General features: G+C 47.0%; 1 protein-coding gene across 6 annotated transcripts in view; it reads right to left on the bottom strand.

Annotated features, from left to right (window-relative positions):
• LOC127045180 (Y+L amino acid transporter 2-like) overlaps positions 1 to 9,149 on the bottom strand; it is a 34,462-nt gene extending 25,313 nt beyond the window's left edge. For 2 of the 6 annotated variants that reach the window (XM_050940985.1, XM_050940990.1), the window contains exons 1-3: positions 8,010 to 8,081; positions 1,851 to 2,046; positions 480 to 987 (exon numbers count right to left, since the gene is read on the bottom strand). In XM_050940985.1, the coding sequence (XP_050796942.1) occupies positions 480 to 987; positions 1,851 to 1,886 (544 nt within the window). In that variant the 5' untranslated portion in view covers positions 1,887 to 2,046; positions 8,010 to 8,081. Of the gene's footprint in view, positions 1 to 479; positions 988 to 1,850; positions 2,047 to 7,769; positions 7,949 to 8,009; positions 8,090 to 8,813 lie in introns of those variants that run through there. The other 4 variants (XM_050940986.1, XM_050940989.1, XM_050940987.1 and 1 more) reach the window with 4 other exon arrangements.
• Between the last annotated feature and the right edge of the window lie 11,790 nt (positions 9,150 to 20,939).

Here is a 20,939-nt window from a genome sequence, read left to right as displayed (position 1 = left end):
TGCTTTTGCATTTATTTTTTTAAATTTTATTATTTTTTTGCTAGGTTGGGAGGGGTTAAGGAAGAATGTCAGTATTTCACCAGTTTTCACTTACAAGCAGTTACTGATTAATCGGAGGATATGTGAATATTTAAAAGCCCATTGAAGCCAAAGGGAATTTTCCCATGGACTTCAATGCAGGCTTTGGGTCAGGCTCTTGATCCATAGCAAAATGTTTTCTTTTCTATCACCAATCATAGCGCCTCTCAGCCAAAATGTTGGAAACCCTCTCTCCCTTCCCTTCCCCTCCCCAACTCCCACTACCAACCCCTCCTCCCACAAAAATTCAATCCGGAAGAGAGAGAATACATTCTTGTGAATTTGTCCTAGGTAAAAAATTGTTATTTTCACAGAAAATTAAGGGGGAGGGTAAGCTGACAAGGCTTTTATGAGTACCTGCATTAAATTAATTCATTTCTACCAATCAGAACTTTACTTACAGATGCAAGCAGCTGCAATCAACCTGACTGCTTCGTATGGTGGCTCACAGGATGGAAAAATTGGTTGAACAATATAATTAGCAAATGTAATTGCTATTACAGCCTGAGTTGTTGGTTCAATAATTAGCAAGGAAGACCACAGTCTGATAAAGGCTATGAATTCACCAAAAGCTTCTAGTATATAGGCATAGCTAGCTCCTGATTTAACAATGGATGTTCCCAGTTCAGCATAACACAGAGCTCCAAACAACGAAAAGATCCCACCAAGGGCCCAAATGAATAGTGAGAGTCCATAAGAGGCACTATACATCAAAACACCTTTGGGTGACACAAATATCCCAGAACCAATCATGTTCCCTACTATTAAAGAAACACCATTAATCAAAGTAATTTCTTGTTTCATCTTCATTTTTTCTTGCACATTTTCAGCCATTTTGTCCGTTTCATGTACTCCATTCTTGGATGAGTTTTTTTTATTACAGCATATGATCCGGGAGCCTGACATTACCTGAAAATGAGTAATGAGAAAGAGACAATTTTTTAATGGACATCGCATATGTGATTAACTCTGTGATTAACTGGATTAACAGAATCCGCCATCATGATTAGTACTTGTTGGTAGGGCCTTATTGATAGGCTAATTTTGATTAAAAAACAAAATCTACCTTATCGGTAGGACTCCTACAATTACAAAACTGTGAAATTTCATATTCTGTCTCTCTTCCCTCAGCAACACAGTGCCACTTCAATGAACTATTTACTGTCCCTAAAGTTTGTCCATTTGAGTACTAGAAATAAAAAGGGAAAAGTTAGAATGAACTGACTTTGTTGGGCCAATCTGTGAACTCTTAATAACCTATTACCAAAAACAAGTTCCAAATAGGAGTTTTGCACAGCATAATATGATAAAATGACCAGAGCTTATGATTGTTATAGGAAAATGCAGAGCACCTGGCTTTTTTGAAAGTGCCACCACCGAGATTTAATTATGTACATAAGTGTTATGCTGCTCAAGACTGTGTCAATGTCTATTGACTTTAAGTTGACAAATATAGGTGGAGAAGGTAGCTCTGCCTATGTCGAATATGCCTAAACACTTTCTGTTATAAGATCCTATCATCAGTTGCCTATAATTTTGTCAGACTCCAACCATTTGGGCTAAAATTTTCCATCTCAGGTGCCTGACTCACTCTGATTTTTTTATATATATAGTTTCAGCTAAAAAGTACAATTGTTTCTCAGAATGAAATTAGGAAACAAAACAAACCATTGTTAGACCCTCATTAAAATAAAATCTTACAACCGCTTTGTTGAGATGCTTTAGCACCTCTATGAAGAAAAGTGGGGCTTGAAATTTTGCAGGGGCATTACCATGGTATCAAAAAATGTGGCTTTTGCCAGTCCCATGAAAACTTGGTCCAGTCATAAGCTTCCAAAAAACTGCACTTTGTAAAGACTTCTTAGCATTTGGTAACAAAATTCTACAAAACTTCATCTTTGCTAAGCTTGCTCCAGCTCTGGGATGAGTAGCTCTGTTTATCCTTGTGAGCTGAATGAAGCAGAGGTCCTGTGAACAAAATAATCCATGATCATTTAATTAAAGACTATCATAGAAACATAGAACTGGAAGGGACCTCGAGAGGTCATCTAGTCCAGTCTCCTGCACTCAAGGCAGGACTAAGTATTATCTAGGCCACCCCTGACAGGTGTTTGTCCAACCAGCTCTTAAAAATCCCCAATGATGGGGATTCCACTACCTCCGTAGGCAATTTATTCCAGTGGTTAACCACCCTCACAGGAAGTTTTTCCTAACGTCCAACCTAAATCGCCCTTACTGTCATTTAAGCCCATTGCATTTTGTCCTATGCTCAGAGGTTAAGAAGAACAATTTTTCTCCCTCCTCCTTGTAACAACCTTTTAAGTATTTGAAAACTGTTATCATGTCCTCCTCTCAGTTTTCTCTTCTCCAGACTAAACAAACCCAATTCTTTCAATTTTCCCTTATAGGTCATGTTTTCTAGACCTTTAATAATTTTTGTTGCTCTTCTCTGGACTTTCTCCAATTTGTCCACATCTTTCCTGAAACGTGGCACCCAGAACTGGACACAATACTCCAGTTGAGGCCTAATCAGCGAGTAGCAGAGTGGAAGAATTACTTCTTGTGTCTTGCTTACAATACTCCTGCTAATACATCCCAGAATGATGTTCACTTTTTTTGCAACAGCATTACACTGTTGACTCATATTTAGCTTGTGATCCACTATGACCCCCCAGATCTCTTTCCACAGCACTTCTTCCTAGGTAGTCATTTCCCATTTTGTATGTGTGCAACTGATTGTTCCTTCCTAAGTGGAGTACTTTGCATTTGTTCTTATAGAATTCCATCCTATTTACTTCAGACCATTTCTCCAGTTTTTCCAGATCATTTTGAATTTTAATCCAGTCCTCTAAAGCATTTGCAACCCCTCCCAGTTTGGTATTGTCCGCAAACTTTATAAGAGTAGTCTCTATGCCATTATCTAAATCATTGATGAAGATATTGAACAGAACCAGACCCCGAAGCGATCCCTGCAAGACCCCACTCGTTATGCCCTTCCAGCATGACTGTGATCCACTGATAACTACTTTCTGGGAACAATTTTCCAATCAGTTATGCACCCACCTTATAGTAGCTCCATCTAGATTGTATTTCCCTAGTTTGTTTATGAGAAGGCAATATGAGACATTATCAAAAGCCTTACTAAAGTCAAGATATATCATCATCTACTGCTTCCCCCCACCCATAAGGCTTGTTAACCTGTCAGTAAAAGCTATCAGGTTGGTTTGACACTATTTGTTCTTGACAAATCCATGCTAACTGTTATTTATCACCTTATTATCTTCTAGGTGTTTGCAAATTGATTGCTTAATTATTTGCTTCATTATCTTTCCAGGTACAGAAGTTAAGCTGTCTGGTCTGTAATTCCCCAGGTTGTCCTTATTTCCCTTTTTATAGATGGGCAGTATAATTGCCTTTTTCCAGTCTTCTGGAATGTCTCTTGTCTTCCATTACTTTTCAAAGATAATTGCTAATGGCTTAGATATCTTCTCAGTCAGCTTTTTGAGTATTCTAGGATGAATTTAATCAGGCCCTGGTGATTTGAAGACATCTAACTTGTTAAAATAATTTTTGACTTGTTCTTTCCCTATCTTAGACTCTGATCCTACTTCATTTTCACTGGCATTCACTATGTTAGATGTCCACCACCATCAACCTTCTTGGTGAAAACCAAAACAAATATGTCATTAAGCACCTCTGCCATTTCCACATTTTCTGTTATTGTCTTTCCCCCCGTCTTGAGTAATGGGCCTACTCTGTCCTTGGTCTTCCTCTTGCTTCTAATGTATTTGTAGAATGTTTTCTTGTTTCTTTTTATCTCCCTAGCTAGTTTGATATAATTTTGTGCCTTGGCTTTTCTAATTTTGTCCCTACATACTTGTGATATTTGTTTATATTCAACCTTTGTAATTTGATTGAGTTTCCACTTTTTGTAGGACTCTTTTTTGGGTTTTAGATCATTGAAGATCTCCTGGTTAAGCCAGGGTGGTCTCTTGCCATACTTCCTATCTTTCCTACACATGGGGATTGTTTGCTTTTGTGCCCTTAATGACGTCCCTTGAAAAACTGCCAACTGTCTTCAGTTGTTTTTCCCTTTAGACTTGCTTCTCATGGGATTTTACCTACCAACTCCCTGAGTTTGCTAAAGTCTGCCTTCTTGAAATTCATTGCCTTTATTGTGCTGTTCTCCCTCCTACCATTCCTTAGAATCATGAACTCTACCATTTCATGATCACTTTCACCCAGGTTGCCTTCCACTTTCAAATTCTCAGTCAGTTCTTCCCTATTTGTCAAAATCAAATCTAGAACAGCATCTCTCCTAGTACCTTTCTCCACCTTCTGAAATAAAAAATAGTCTCCAATACATTCCAAGAACTTGTTGGATAATCTGTGCCCTGCTGTGTTATTTTCCTAACAGATGTCTGGGTAATTGAAGTCCCTCATCACCACTAAGTCCTGTGCTTTGGATGATTTTGTTAGTTGTTTAAAAAAAGCCTCATGTTATACATGCACAAAAGCACCAAATTGAGGTTGCACAGGCAACCTTAATTCTGGCATCTCCTAACATTTGAATGCTTGACATTGCAAACAATGTTCTTTTACTATAGCTTTTATGGATGTTCTATTTATATTAGGTGTATCAAGGGCTAAATATGCATGCCTTCACTGTCTTTACCCTTCTTGCCATGCCTGGTATAATTTGTTCCAGGACATTTCAGTCTGGGGTGGGCCAATTTTCATCTTTGACCAGGTGTGAATGATTCCTCCTTGTCAAGGTTCCTTCCCCACTCTGAACTTTAGGGTACAGATGTGGAGACCTGCATGGACACTTCTAAGCTTAATTACTAGCTTAGATCTGGTACACTGCCACCATCCAGAATTCCAGTGTCTGGAGCACTCTCTGTCCCTCCCAAAACTTTCCCCTCCCTGGGTTGCCTTGAGGGACTTCACCATTTCCCTGGCAAACACAGATCCAAATCCCTTGGATCTTCAAACAAGGAGAAATTAACCATCCCCTCCTCCTTTCCCCCCACCAATCCCTGGTGAGTCCAGATCCAATCCCCTTGGATCTTAAAACAAGGAAAAATCAATCAGGTTCTTAAAAAGAAAGCTTTTAATTAAAGAAAGAAAAGTAAAAATCATGTCTGTAAAATCAGGATGGAAAATACTTTACAGGGTAATCAGATTCATATAGCCCAGAGGAACCCCCTCTAGCCTTAGCTTCAAAGTTACAGCAAACAGAGGTAAAATCCTCTCAGCAAAAAAGGAGCATTTACAAGTTGAGAAAACAAAAATAAGACTAATGCACCTTGCCTGGCTATTACTTACAAGTTTGAAACATGAGAGACTGATTCAGAAAGATTTGGAGAGCCTGGATTGACGTCTGGTCCCTCTTAGTCCCAAGAGCGAACAACCCCCCAAAACAAAGAGCACAAACAAAAGATTCCCTCCATCAAGATTTGAAAGTATCTTGTCCCCCTATTGGTCCTCTGTTCAGGTGTCAGCCAGGTTTACTGAGCTTCTTAACCCTTTACAGGTAAAAGAGACATTAACCCTTAACTATCTGTTTATGACACCCCTCATCTCTAAATGCTGGACATCCCAATGCTAGGGTTATCATCCTACTGACTCTCTCTACAGTGCAATCCAGGAAATGTAAATCCAGCTCTAGGAGAAATACCCATGCTAGCTTTGATTGAGCTAGAGATCTAAAAATAGCTATGTAGCCTGTGACAGACTCAGACCAGTGGGGTACAGGAGTGCGGTCGAGGGCAAATATACTGGTCATCGGATGAGTAGTTTTCTGTTCCCTGAGTGACCAGAGCAGAGGCTGCACTAAAGTAATCAGGAACCTGCTAGAACCAATTAAGGCAGACAGGCTGATTAGAACACCTGCAGTCAATCAAGGCAGGCTAATCAGGGCACCTGGGTTTAAAAAGGAGCTCACTTCAGTTTGTGGCGTGCATGTCAGGAGCTGGGAGCAAGAGGCGCAAGGAGCTGAGAGTAAAAGGGTGTGCTGCTGGAGGACTGAGGAGTACAAGCATTATCAGACACCAGGAGGAAGGTCTTGTAGTGAGGATAAAGAAGGTGTTTGGAGCAGGCCACGGGGAAGTAGCCCAGGGAGTTGCAGCTGTCATGCAGCTGTTACAGGAGGCACTATAGACAGCTGCAATCCACAGGGCCGTGGGCTGCAACCGGGAGTAGAGAGTGGGCCCAGGTTCCCCCCAAACCTCCCAACTCCTGATCAGACACAGGAGGAGTTGACCCAGACTGTGGGTTACACCAGAGGGGAAGATCACTAAGGTGCGCAAATCTGCCAATAAGCGCAGGACCCACCAAGGTAGGGAAGGAACTTTGTCACAAGCCACAGCTGCACGGGTGGTGGAATGGACTAGCCTGAGTACAATGCCATCTGAAACCCTAGATATACACTTGAAGCAGTCCTCACAGCTATTTTTAATGTATTAGCTTGATCACAGCTAGTACAGCCATGTGTACTTGAGCTGGAAATTACACCTCCAACTCCAGTGTAGAGATACCCATTGTTGTCTGAGCTAGCTCAATCCAAGGTCTCGCAGGTATGTCTGCATGTGATGCAGTCATCTCTCTCATTGTAGTGTAGATTTACCCTATATAACAACAATAAATTATAACTTGCATCATGGAGACATATTCAACAAGTGCCAAGTGATCGGCAATGCTCAGCCAGGGGTTTAAAAGGTGTGAACTTTTCTACTAGGTGATAGTCATTCAGCCTGGAATTATCAAAGGGCCTTGAAAGTTTGGTTCAATGGGAATTACTTGCCTAACTCCTTAGGTACCTTTGAAATCCCCAGCGTTTAATGCAGACAATACTAAATAAAGATTAAGGTGCTGAGTACTTCCTATGAGGTGCTGAGAACTCCCAGCTCCTATTGATTTCAGTGGAAATTGAGAGCACTGAGCACCTTGGAAGGTCAAACCTTAATAAAGATGAAATACAGATGAAATGCATCAAATATGCATCAGTTTTATTCTTGTATTTCAGGCGATTTTGGGGGACAATCTCTTAATTGGGATGATCAGCTGCCCACCATCAGAGAGTCCCAGATCAGAGACCTCTGCTATGTCATCATCACAGGAACTAGGCTGTAGAATCAAGGTAAACAAGTGCTTTCCAGTTTCACACATAAAGTGAGTGATGTCAAAGAAAAAATGCCATTTAAGAATGAAATCTATTTTCACAGTTCCACTGTGATTATCAGTAACAAATGCAAGTTTAAAAAGCCGTTTTAAAGGCTATAATCCATCACATTGTATTCTTAAAGCAAACAGAACAGTAACAGCATATTAACAGCAGAGATAATGATTGAAAAAATAGCAACGCATCTTTAAGGCACACACATTGATAGGAATATGCTTGGTTGGATGTGCAAAGAACAGATGAGCCGAGAGTCACCGCTGTACCTTAGGAAATCCTGCTGTGTGGCTCAAACTTCAGAACCCTGACACTGAACATGAGCTACAGCAGATTCTAAATAGAGCACTTATGGCATGATCATGCCACTGAACACATTCCAGCGCAAGAACGGGCCAGGCGAACAAAACAAGATTATACATTGTGAAGAAGCAACAGCAACAAAAACACTTTGCTGTGAAGCAAAACTTTATCTTCTGTGATGGGAATACATAATTATTCAGTAGGAACTTACCAGCTCCACAGATTGTTGTTCTCACTTTTACGTTCTTAAAAATATGCAGCAAAATAATACCTAGTGTTGTCCTGCTTGGTTACTATGCTCAAAATGTTTGTGGGTTCTTATATTACAGACACACTCAATCCCACAGTTTATCGTTACCACCATAAGCATGTCATTATGGACAAAATAAAGGGAGAAGCTACTGTACTCTGATTTTAAGAGTGGTATTAAAAAGAGAAAGTAGAAGCTTACCAGTTGACGCTGCTTCCTTTAGGGGAAAGGCTGCTGTAACTTAAGCAACAGAACAGTGACTCTAACTTCCTTCTGTGTCTAAATAAGAAAGCAGCTGATTCACTAGGAGTGGAAAGTGATATGGATATAAGGGGTTCAATTTAGCTTTGCTGTCAGCTGCTATTTTTAGTAGGAATATTAAAACCAGCAGCAGCTACCAAAAAAGAAGATCTAGGGCTTCTATGAAACAGGGTGTCTCCAAACAACTCAAGTGAACCAGAAGAGACAGTGTAAAAGTCAGAGGCCCTATTACAATATCTTAGAAAGGCATGTTTATCAAGACCAACGGAAGTTTATTTACTTCAACGCATTTATCCACAGCCACTGTCGAACTCAAAGATAGTGTCCCAAGTGATAAGTTAACATTTTCAGAATGAATGGAATCTCTCGTTCACTGCAATGATCATAAAGTGAGCTTTTTGACAATGTGATGGTGGAAGAAATCTGTTTTCAGGAAAGTGCGTGGAAGAGCCGGGCACAAACCTCTGTTTACTGTGCAGAAGGTAAGGGAGAGAGGAGGTTGTCTGCTAATTTCCCAAACACTTTATTAACTAAAACAAGACAGCTGGCTAAATGAAAACAATAGATCTCACTTTACACCAAGTACATTTTCTGAAAATTATCTCTCTAGTCCACCCAAGAATTTATAACACAGTTATTCATTACGTGACAAGCACGCTGGCAATCTGTGTAAATCTTATTTCAATTGAATGTGCTTTTGTTTCAACTAAGATTTAAAAATAAGTAAAGCAAAGAAGGACTTACCAAGGTGCTTGAATTTGTCTTCTGAAATTATATAGTACCCTCTTTATAAAGTACTCTTGGAATACAAAGTCCAGGATGAAGCAAGGTACAGTATTAATCCAAAAAGGCCAAACAAGGAAATAATCTCTGGAGAGCAGAATAATAAGTTAATGAATGCAAGAACACTAACTTAGCACCCTTGTTTTCCATGATCTGCTGGTGAACTGAGAGGCCAGTGTGAGTATAAGAGCTTACACGCAGAAATCAAAGGGCATCTGGAAAGAGCTGATCAAGCAGGTCAAGAGTGTTTGGCCACTGGACTGTGTCAAGACATCTGACAATGGGAATTAATAGGAAAGCAACTAGTAAAAAGATAAAAATATGTTTAATTAATGTGGCTGTCTCTCCCATTCCTCCACTGATCCCAGCCCTAAGAAAGCAAGTTGCAACATAGTATTAAAATTGCTAAAATTAATTGCAAAACAAAAAGCATTTAGAACAGATTTGGTAGTGCTATTTGTTACTTTTCAAATACAAGCTTGTAAAAAAATTTTATTACATATTGGGGCATGTTTCTTTAAAAAAAAAGGACAATACAGGTCTGAGAAAGTCTATACTTAATGTAATATAGTAATGGCTGCGCTTTTTTAAAAGCAGTATTAAAGGAAACAAGACTATGCAAGGCATTTTAATTAAACACTCAAGCTATTTTTGCCCATGGACGGCAGGTATTTATGCACTACGTTTTCTAAGTTTAGTTAGGAATGTATATGTTTAATACTTGGATTGTACAACGTTCATTAGCTGGCTGCATCTCTTTAGAGTTACACAAATCTGCGATTAGGTAAATTAAAATATATCAAGAGGCTTCTTGGCAACAAAATTGTTTTGAAGACATGTTACTCTGTTTAAAAGTATGATAGGCCCTGCCTCGCATGCCTCAATAAGGCAAAACTCTGTTATATTTAGGGTATATCTACACTGCAGATAAACACCTGAAATTGGCCCACGTCAGGCTGTGGGCCTGTAAAATTGCAGTGTAACCTTTTGGGTTCGGGCTGGAGCCTGAGCTCTGGTACCGTGCAATGGGAGAGAATCCCAGAGCCTGGACTCCAGACATACCCTTACAGTCATTTAAAGGCCTTTCCATGCTGCTACACTCTGTAGTACAACTGTAAATGGGCCTAAGTGTAACTGAGAAACAGGCCCCCAATCTTGATTTAAAGAATGATTAACTATTCCTTTTATTAAAAAAAAATTGTGCCTAATTTCCACTTTGAATTTGTCTAACTTTAGCTTGCGGCCACTGGATCTTGTTATGCCTTTGTCTGCCAGGTTAAAGAACCCTCTATTATCAGATTCTTATTCCTGTGTAGGTGTTTTTTGTATATTTATCTGGAAAATATTAAATGGTCATACCATAGCATGAGCCAAATATCCATAGCATGAGCCAAATTCTGCCCTCCATTTTGACTCAGTAAAAATGTCTTTTATATTACTGTTAGAACATTCCAGCCCAAACAGTGGTCGAAATTTCACAAATATCTACAAGGAAAAGTGCTTTGGTCAACATGAAGAGAAAACAAAATCAAACAATAAAGAATGTAAGATAAGCACATTTCCCTTGTATTTGCAACCAGCAATAATCCAGCAAGTTCACTCAAACACACAGCTGATGATCATACTAATATCAGAGGAGTTTATGACACTGCATTAGTACCTCAAAATCTTAAGCAATTGTTCACAGTTTGGCAAAGAACAAGAATCCATTTATGTTTCATTTGAAAAAAGGGGGAGAGGATTTATTTTATGTTGTGTTTAGTTCATACTCATTTTCTGTATGTTGTTCCTTTGATCCCAAACCCACTGAATCGACAATATCTCATAGCAAGCACCCACAGACGTCAATAGAAGTTTGTTTTAGTTAGTTACCAGAGATTTCAGATCTTCATTCAGGAAAGTCACCGAATGTTATCTGGTACTATAACATTACGATTGCACGCTCCAAGAAAGAAGAGTAGAGGAGGGGGAATAAAATCTTAATACTTCATCCAGGTTATTCAGGATTTTTAATTAAGAGCCAGAAGAAATATAAGACACTAAATGTCCAAGCTAAAAACCTGCTATACAAATTATTCTCCAAGGTATTTTCAAAATATATAACAAAAAGGTAACCCTTCACCTATCTTACATTATTCTGTGCTGGCTTTGTTACACAGGCTCAAAAATACATGAGCAATATTATTTTTTAAAATGTTATATTTTCAAGACAGCTGTGACTCAAGAACCTCTTTGTTGCAACTGGCAGAGAGCACAGAGGTGCATAGAGTTTTACAGGAATCCCCTGGACTGGATGTATGCATAATAATTCACTAAAGGATGAGGTCTCTACCAAGAGCCAGTATCCCATCATAATCACTGCAAAATCTATGTACACATAATATTTAACAAGTTACGTGTCTATACTGAAAATTATGTTCTTAAGGCAAGCAACCAGAAGGTGACATATCTTGGACAGGTGCCTTTCAAGCAGGAGGTAATAGAAGTTTATTGCTCCGTCATGTGGGCATTGTCTGACTCAGTAGATACCTGTTTGTATAGTGAGCCAAATACTAATAAAGTGTTTGTGAAATCTTCAAAAGAGGAAATTTACAAGAATAAACAAACAATAGGAGGGGATCCTGCCTTTAGAGTAAAGACAATGGATTGTTGGGGTATATCTGGGGATTCATGCTCCTCCCCCTAGCTCCTTCACTGAGGCTTTATGTCTTATGAATGGAGAGTCACTGCCAAGCTTGGCTGTCAAACATTGGAGGGACTTTGGGTGAACATTGCTCTATTAAAAAATGAAAGTATCTAGTTAAATAAGTTTATGTTCTAGAATGCATCTTGTGATTTTATTTTATATGTAACTATTTGTTTACAATACTTCTACTTGACATCACTTGAATCTCTGTACTTTAAGGAAACTTGCAGTTGTTTCACTATAAACCAGGGATGGGCAAACTTTTTGGCCTGAGGGCCACATCTGGATGGAAAAATTGTATGCAGGGCCATGAATGTAGGGCTGGGGCAGAGGATTGGGGTGTGGGAGGGAGTGTGGGTATGGTAAGGGGTGCAGTGTGCAGGAAGGGGCTCAGGGCAAGGGGCTGGGGTGCAGAAGCAGTGTGGGGTGCATCCAGGGGCTCAGGGCAGGGGGTTGGGATGCAACAGGGGACTCAAGGCAGGAGGTTGGGGACTCAGGGAAGGGGGTTGGGATGCAGGGCCCAGGAGGGGTTTGGGGTGTGTGTTCTGCCCTGGCACCAGTTACCTCGAGTGGCTCCAGGGTGGCAGCGGCATGCAGCAGGGCAAAGGCAGGCTCCCTGCTTGCCCTGGCCCTGTGCCGCTCCCAGAAGTGGCCAGCATGATGGCAATGGCTCCTGAGAGTGGGGTGGAACAGGTGGCTCCGCTGCATGCTGCCCTCGATTGCGGGTCCCACCCTCAAAGCTCCCATTGGCCACGATTCCACATTTCCAGCCAAGGGGAGCATGCCTATTGCTAACTCATAGAGAGAGCAGGACCTGTATAGGCCTAAATGGGAGTGCTTGTGCTGCCTGTGACCAGTGGTTTTTGGGGAGCTGACCTCTGGCAGGCATAGACAAGACTTCCTCCAAGGACAGGTGGTAATGAGTGCCTCACAGCTCTGGATACTCCAGGAAGTGTCGCAACAGCATCTTAAAATATGTCTACCCTGGTGGCAGTGTATAGAGTACAAGCACTGCTCACCCAGCTAGTGTGGGTATAAACAGCAGGGTAGATGGCGAAGTCCAGCTTAAGTGAGTTGCGTAGAACAGAGTGCCCTACATTTCTGACTGTCCAGGCTATGGCTCTGTACAGCCCAAGCAGTACCTCCCAGGTCAACACTACTGTTTTTAGTAGCGTAGCATCAGGCTGCCTCCCCACTAACAGAGCCTCTCTCTGACCTGGTCTACACTACGCGTTTAAACCAATTTTAGCAGCGTTAAACCGATTTAACGCAGCACTTGTCTACACAACGAGGCCCTTTATATCGATATAAAGGGCTCTTTAAACTGGTTTCTGTACTCCTCCCTGACGAGAGGGGTAGCGCTGAAATTGGTATTCCATATTGGATTAGGGTTAGTATGGCCGCAAATCGATGGTATTGGCCTCCGGGCAGTATCCCACAGTGCACCACTGTGACTGCTCTGGACAGCAATCTGAACTCGGATGCAGTGGCCAGGTAGACAGGAAAAGCCCTGCGAACTTTTGAATTTCATTTCCTTCTTGCCTAGCGTGGAGCTCCGATCAGCATGGGTGGTGATGCAGTCCCAAATCCAAAAAGAGCTCCAGCATGGACCGTATGGGCGATACTGGATCTGACCGCTGTATGGGGAGACAAATCTGTTCTATCAGAGCTCCGTTACAGAAGACGAAATGAAAAAGCATTTGAAAAAAATCTCCAGGCTATGATACAGAGTCCACAGCACAGTGCTGCTTGACAAGCATAACGGAAAGCCAAAGAGTCAAACGGACACTCATGGACGGAGGGAGGGGGTACTGAGGACTCCAGCTATCCCACAGTCCCCAGCAGTCTCCAAAAAGTATTTGCATTCTTGGCTGAGCTCCCAATGCCCGTAGGGTCAAGCACATTGTCCGGGGTGGTTCAGGGTATAGCTCGTTAATTTACCCTCCTCCTCCCACATGAAAGAAGAGGGAAAAAAATCGTTTCTTGACTTTTTTCAATGTCACCCTATGTCTACTGCATTCTGCTGGTAGACGCGATGCTGCGACAGTGAACAGCAGTATCCTCTCCTCTCCCCTCCCCGGTGGCAGACGGTACAATATGATTGCTATCTGTCATCATCATCATCCCGTGAGTGCTCCTAGCTGGCCTCAGGTGAGGTTGGCCGGGGGCGCCTGGGTAAAAATAGGAATGACTCCCGGTCATTCCTAGTAGATGATACAGAACGGCTGGTAACTGTCTTCATCATAGCAACTGGGGGCTGAGCTCCATCACCCCCTCCTTTTCATGTGTAAAGAAAAGATTCTGTACTGACTGGACTATCATAGCAGCGGGATGCTGAGCTCCTCTCCCCTCCACTGTTTAATGTCCTGCTTGGACTATCATAGCAGCTGGAGGCTGCCTCTCCCTCATTTTATCTCAGTAACAAGTCAGTGTCTCTTATTCCTGCATTCTTTATTACTTCATCACACAAATGGGGGGACACTGCAGCGGTTGCCCAGGAGGGTTGGGGGAGCAGGGAAGCAATGAGTGGGGTTGTTGCAGGGGCACCCCTTAGAATGGCATGCAGCTCATCATTTCTGCGGGATCTGACACGGAGCGGCTGTGCTCTCTTGTTCTCTGGTACACTGGTTCTCTAGTGCACTTGCACCATATTGTAGGCAGGACTGACTCTATTTTTAGATACCATAAAGGAGGGCTTGACTCGGGGAGTCATTCCCATTTTTGTCTTTGCGCCCCCGGCCGACCTCAGCCAGGGGCACCCATGATAGCAGCAGACATTACAGAACGACTGATAACCGTCATCTCATCGCCAATTTACAATGGCATAGAAGACGATACAGAACAACTGATAACCGTCTCTGCTGTCTTGCAAAGGCAAATGAATGCTGCTGTGTAGGGCTGCAGTACCGCCTCTGTTAGCAACATCCAGTAGACATATGGTGACAGTAAAAAAAAGCTGAATGGGCTCCATGGTTGCCGTGCTATGGCATCTGCCAGAGCAATCCAGGGAAAAAGGGTGCGAAATGATTGTCTGCCGTTGCTTTCACGGAGGAAAGAATGAGTGATGACATTTACCCAGAATCACCCATGACACTGTTTTTGCACCATCATGCGTTGGGGTCTCAACCCAGAATTCCAATGGGCGAGGGAGACCGCGGGAACTAAGGGATAGCTACAGGATACCTACCCACAGTGCAATGCTCCAGAAATCGACGCTAGCCCCAGACCATTGACTCATACCGCCAAATTAATGTGCTTAGTGTGGCTGCGTGCACTGGACTTCATACAATCTGTTTTACAAAACCGGTTTGTTTAAAATCGGAATAATCCCGTAGTGTAGACATACCCTCTGCTGCAGGGAAAGGCCCTAGCAGGAGAGGAGGCAGCAAGGAAAGACTCCGGCAACATGGAGCTGCTGAAGCCTTTCCCTGCGCCTGGAGTTTTTCACTGCCATGTGTAGCTACACCCCACAGTGCCAAGTGTGCATGCAGCCTGCCTTTCACTGCAGCATGTAGCAAAGACGGTTACTCACCGTTGTAACTGTTGTTCTTCGAGATGTGTTGCTCATATCCATTCCAGGTAGGTGTACGCGCCGCGCGTGCATGTTTGCCGGAAACTTTTTACCCTAGCAACTCCAGTGGTCCGGCAGGTCGCCCCCTAGAGTGGCGCCACTATGGCACTAGATATATACCCCTGCTGGCCCGCCCGCTCCTCAGTTCCTTCTTGCCGGCTACTCCGACAGTGGGGAAGGAGGGCGGGTGTGGAATGGATATGAGCAACACATCTCGAAGAACAACAGTTACAACGGTGAGTAACCGTCTTTTCTTCTTCGAGTGATTGCTCATATCCATTCCAGGTAGGTGATTCCCAAGCCTTACCTAGGCGGTGGGGTCGAAGTGAGAGGTCGCGGCCTGGAGTACTGCAGAGCCAAAGGCCGCATCATCTCTGGACTGCTGAACCAGGGTGTAATGGGAAGCGAATGTGTGGACCGATGACCAGGTCGCCGCCCTACAAATCTCTAGGATTGGGAAGCGGGCAAGGAAAGCCAGCGATGATGCCTGTGCTCTGGTGGAGTGAGCAGTCACACGGCCCATCGGGACATGGGCCAGGTCGTAGCAGGTCCTGATGCAGGAGGTAACCCAGGAAGATATCCTCTGGGAGGAAATCGGCAGCCCCTTGACCCGGTCCGCTACCGCCACGAATAACTGGGGGGACTTGCGGAATGGTTTGGTCCTGTCCACATAAAATGCTAGCGCCCGACGGACATCTAGCGAGTGGAGCTGTTGCTCCCTGCTGGACGAATGGGGCTTTGGGAAAAAGACTGGGAGGAAGATCTCTTGGTTAACGTGGAAAGCTGAGACCACCTTGGGAAGAAAGGCAGGGTGAGGCCTCAGCTGTACCTTGTCTTTATGGAAGACGGTATACGGTGGGTCCACTGTGAGGGCCCTCAGCTCTGACACTCGTCTAGCTGAGGTAATGGCCACTAGGAAGGCGGTCTTCCACGAGAGGTAGAGCAGGGAGCAAGTAGCTAATGGCTCGAATGGAGGGCCCATGAGCCGAGTTAGGACCAGGTTGAGGTCCCATGAAGGGGCAGGAGGGTGGATTTGTGGATAGGGCCGCTCCAGTCCCTTCAGGAATCTCACCACCATAGGGTGGGAGAAGACAGAACATCTGTCCACTCCAGGATGAAACGCGGAGATGGCTGCTAGGTGGACCCGGAGGGACGACAATGCCAGACCCTGGGTCTTGAGGGACTAGATGTAGTCTAAAATAGTGGTGACGGGACTCTCCATAGGGCGAAGACCTTTCTCCGAACACCAGCAGGAGAAACGCTTCCACTTAGCTGAGTAAGTAGCCCTGGTGGAAGGCTTTCTACTGCCCAGTAGAACCTCCCGAACCGGGGTAGAACAGCGTAACTCGGAGCCTGTCAACCACGCAGGAGCCATGCCGTAAGGTGCAGAGACTGAAGGTCCGGGTGACAGAGCCTGCCGTGGTCCTGGGTGATCAGGTCCAGATGTAGGGACAGTGCAACTGGGTTGGCTACTGAGAGGTCCAGCAACATGGGGTACCAATGCTGTCTGGCCCATGCTGGAGCTATGAGAATCACCCAAGCTCTGTCTCTGCGCACCTTGAGGAGAACCCTGTATATCAGCGGAACGGGAGGGAATGCGTAAAACAGGTGGTTTGTCCACGGGATCAGGAATGCATCTGCTAGAGACCCTGGCTCCCGACCCTGGAAGGAGCAGAATGCTTGACACTTCCTGTTCTGCCTGGACGCGAAGAGGTCCATCCGGGGACGACCCCACCTCTGGAAGAGTGAGAAGGCGACGTCTGGACGGAGGGACCACTCGTGCGAATGGAAGGATCTGCTCAGCCGATCCGCTAGAGTGTTCCGTACTCCTGGGAGATAGGAGGCGGAAAGGTGAACCGAATGGGCTATGCAAAACTCCCAGAGGTGCATTGCCTCGAGACACAGGGGAGAGGACCTGGTGCGGCCCTGCTTGTTGATGTAAAACATGGTCGTCGTGTTGTCAGTGAACACCGCGACACAACGACCTTGAAGGAGATGGACAAACGCTTGACAAGCAAGATGGACCGCTCTCAGCTCTCGTATGTTGATATGGAGGTTGATCTCTTGAGGTGTCCACAAGCCCTGAGTTCTCTGGGCGCTGCAGTGTGCCCCCCAGCCCAGATCTGAGGCGTCCGTAGTCAGGGATGCCGAGGGCTGGGGCGGATGGAACGGGAGCCCCGCACAGACTACGGACTGGTCCAGCCACCACCGAAGGGAGTCCAGTACCCTCTGAGGAACGGTGACGACTGTGTCCAACGAATGTCTGGCCAGCCGGTACTGCGCGATGAGCCAAGATTGAAGAGGCCTCATGCGGAGTCAGGCATATGCCGTCACGAACGTACAGGCTGCCATGTGGCCTAGAAGGGCCAGACATGTTCGTAGAGAGGTCAGCGGGGCCGCCTGCAAGCGCAGAATGATGGCCGACAGCGACTGGAATCTGGGCAAAGGTAGCAAGACCCTGGCCAGGGTAGAGTCCAGAGCGGCCCCGATGAACTCTATCCGCTGCGTGGGGAGCAGAGTAGACTTGTCCACATTGATGACGAGGCCCAAGGCAGCAAAGAGGGTGCTGATCCTGCAGACGTGGTCGCGGACCTGCAGCTCCGATATGCCTCGGATCAGCCAGTCATCCAGATAGGGGAAGACGTGAATGCGGCAACGTCGAAGGTGTGCGACGACGACTGCCATGCATTTCGTAAACACCCTCGGGGCCGTAGAGAGGCCAAACGGGAGGACCGCAAATTGATAATGTTGGCGGTCGACCACAAAGCAGAGGAAACGTCTGTGCTGGGGGGCAATGGAGATGTGGAAATAAGCGTCCTGCATGTCGAGGGCGGCATACCAGTCTCTGGGATCCAGGGATGGGATGATGGTTCCAAGGGATACCATACGGAACTTCAACTTCACCATATACTTGTTGAGTTCCCGCAGGTTGAGGATGGGCCTGAGGCTGCCCTTGGACTTGGGGATTAGAAAGTAGCGGGAATAAAACCCCTTGCCCTTCTCGTTTTCCGGAACCGCCTCTATGGCTCCCTTGACGAGGAGCGCGTGCACCTCCTGATGGAGGAATTGCTCGTGAGAGGGGTCCCTGAAGAGGGATGGGGATGGTGGGTGGGGGGGGGGGGCGAAGAAAACTGCAGGCGATAACCGGCCTGCCCCGTACGCAAGACCCAACGGTCCGATGTTATTCGGGTCCACGCCAGGAGGAAAAAAGAAAGACGGTTGGAAAACTGCGGGGAAGGATCCGGAGGGGAAACTGGTACTGCACCCTCGGGCGCACCTTCAAAATGAAGGCTTAGGTCCTGGAGGGGCCTTGGCGGAGCCTTGGTTCTGCCCTGTTTGGCCACCGGACTGCCTGCGGCGGTTGTTCCTGCTGCGGCGCCTAGAGAGGTCCTGCCGCGGGCGGAACTGAGGGTATGGCCGCCGCTGCTGCTGCTGGTTCTGCTGCCGGAATGGCCTGCGCTGTGTCGCAGGCGTATGCATTCCCAGCGACCGTATTATGATCCTGTTGTCCTTGAGGTCTTTTAGTCTGGGGTCTATTTTATCGGAAAACAGGCCCTGGCCTTCAAAGGGGAGGTCCTGGATAGTATGTTGGAGCTCCGGTGGAAGGCCAGAGACCTGCAGCCAAGAAATTCGGCGCATCGTGAGCCCCGAGGCCAGGGTCCGAGCGGCTGAGTCGGCAGCATCAAGGGAGGCCTGTAGCGATGTCCTTGCTACTTTCTTGCCCTCATCCAGGATGGTGGAAAACTCCTGGCGGGCGTCCTGTGGCAAGAGCTCCGCGAACTTCCCTGCCGCTACCCACGAGTTGAAGGAGTAGCGGCTGAGGAGGGCCTGCTGGTTTGAGACCCTGAGCTGTAGCGTCCCCGCCGAATAGACCTTGCGACCCAGGAGGTCCATTCGTCTCGCCTTCTTCGACTTGGGCGCTGGGGCCTCTTGACCGTGGCACTCCCTGTTGTTCACCGACTGGACCACCAATGAGCAGGGTGTCGGGTGAACGTAGAGGTATTCATAGCCCTTCGAGGGGGCCATGTACTTCCGTTCCACCCCTCGAGCAGTCGGAGGGATGGAGGCCGGTGACTGCCAGATGTTAGCGGCGTTGGCCTGGATTGTTTTTATAAAAGGCAGGGCCACTCTGGTGGGCGCATTGGCGGAGAGGATGCTCACCACCGGGTCCTCAATTTCAGACACCTCCTCCGCTTGCAAGTCCAGGTTCTGTGCCACCTGGTGGAGGAGGTCTTGGTGCGCCCTAAGATCGAGCGGGGGAGGGCTGGAGGACGAGGTACCCGCCACTGCCTCATCCGGAGAAGACGACGAGGAAACCCCCGGCAACAGAGTGTCCACGGGGGGTTCCATGTGGGGCTGCACCTCCGTCTCTGGAGGGAGCTCTGGGTCCCGGTGACTGGACCTGCCGTCTGCTTCCGGGGAGGAAGAGGGTCTAGATACCGTCGCCTCCGGTGGTCTGCGTTCCCCCGTAGGGCGGGGGGTAATGTGTTGCGGACCCTGGGCTTGGCAATACGCCCATGGGGTCCAAAACCCCCACTGTTGAGGCCCTCGCTCTTGTGGTGGAGGGTCCTGGAACAGGGCCGAGTGTCTGTCCTGGCCCATGGCATAGGCGCTGTCAGCCTGGGAAGACACCGATGGCTCCCTAGAAGGCCACGGAGGTGCTGAGCCTGATTGGTATGCGTCTCTGTGCGCCGAGTCCGACGCTCCCCTCAGTGCCGAGGGCCAGTGCCGCGACCCACATCGGTGCCGGGATTGGGAACGGTGTGATGACCGGTGCCGGGATTCGGATCGGGAGCGATGTCGGTGCCGGGAGCGGTATCGCGACCTTCGATGAGCGCGGTGCCGGGACGGCAGCGGAGACCGGGACCTGCCACCAGCACGGTGCCGGGAGGTCGACCAGCATTGGGACCTACCACCGGTTCTGTGCCGGGAGGTCGACCGAGGAGCCGAACGTCGAGGTGAACAGCTCCTGGAGTCTCGGTGCTGGTGGTGAGAGGAGCCCGACCGGGACCGTGCAGATGGCGATCGGTGCCGCGAGTACGACCGGTACCGCCTGGGAGAACTGTGCCGGGACTCCGAGCGGCGCCCCGAGTGCGAGCGTTCACGCCTCCGGGGTGATCGGTGCCGGGACTCAGGAGACAGCGCTCGAAGCATTGGTTTACCCCTGGAGGTTACCCGTCCCGGGGGTGCCGGCTGAGGCTGCGATGGCTCCGTCATCGAGATCAAGTCCCGTGCCGAGGCAAAGGTCTCCGGCGTAGACGGTACCAGTAGCTCGACCCCTGATCTTAAGGGGGATCTAGGAGGGGCTGGACTCAACGGACCTTCCGGGCCCGGAGTCGACAGCAGCCCTGCAGGCAGTGCCGCGGCCAGGGTAGGTGCCGGGCGCTCCACTCGGGCCTGCCTCGATGGTGTTGCAGACCCCGAGAGACGTGAGTCTGCTTCCGGTGCCGGAGATGGTCGGTGCCGGGGAGTCTTGCCAGTGCCGGCGTGGTCCTGTGCCGGAGTAGAATTGGCCGACTGCGCCGCCGGTGCCGGAGTCAGAGCTGCTTCCATGAGGAGAGCGCGGAGCCTCTGATCTCTCTCCTTCTTCGTGCGAGGCTTAAAGGCCTTGCAAATGCGGCACTTTTCGCTGATGTGTGATTCCCCCAGGCACTTAAGGCACGCGTCGTGGGGATCGCTAGTAGGCATCGGCTTCTTGCATGCCGAGCACTGCTTGAAGCCCGGCGAGCCAGGCATGGGCCCGGTGCCGGGGAGGGCAACGGCCCACCCGCGAGCGATGTTAAACAACTATATACAAGACTCTAATTAACTACTATACTAACAAACTATC

The sequence above is a fragment of the Gopherus flavomarginatus genome, chromosome 2, assembly GCF_025201925.1.
Source record: "Gopherus flavomarginatus isolate rGopFla2 chromosome 2, rGopFla2.mat.asm, whole genome shotgun sequence".
Classification (NCBI taxonomy): domain Eukaryota; kingdom Metazoa; phylum Chordata; order Testudines; family Testudinidae; genus Gopherus; species Gopherus flavomarginatus.
This window is presented reverse-complemented; position numbering and strand designations above follow the sequence as displayed.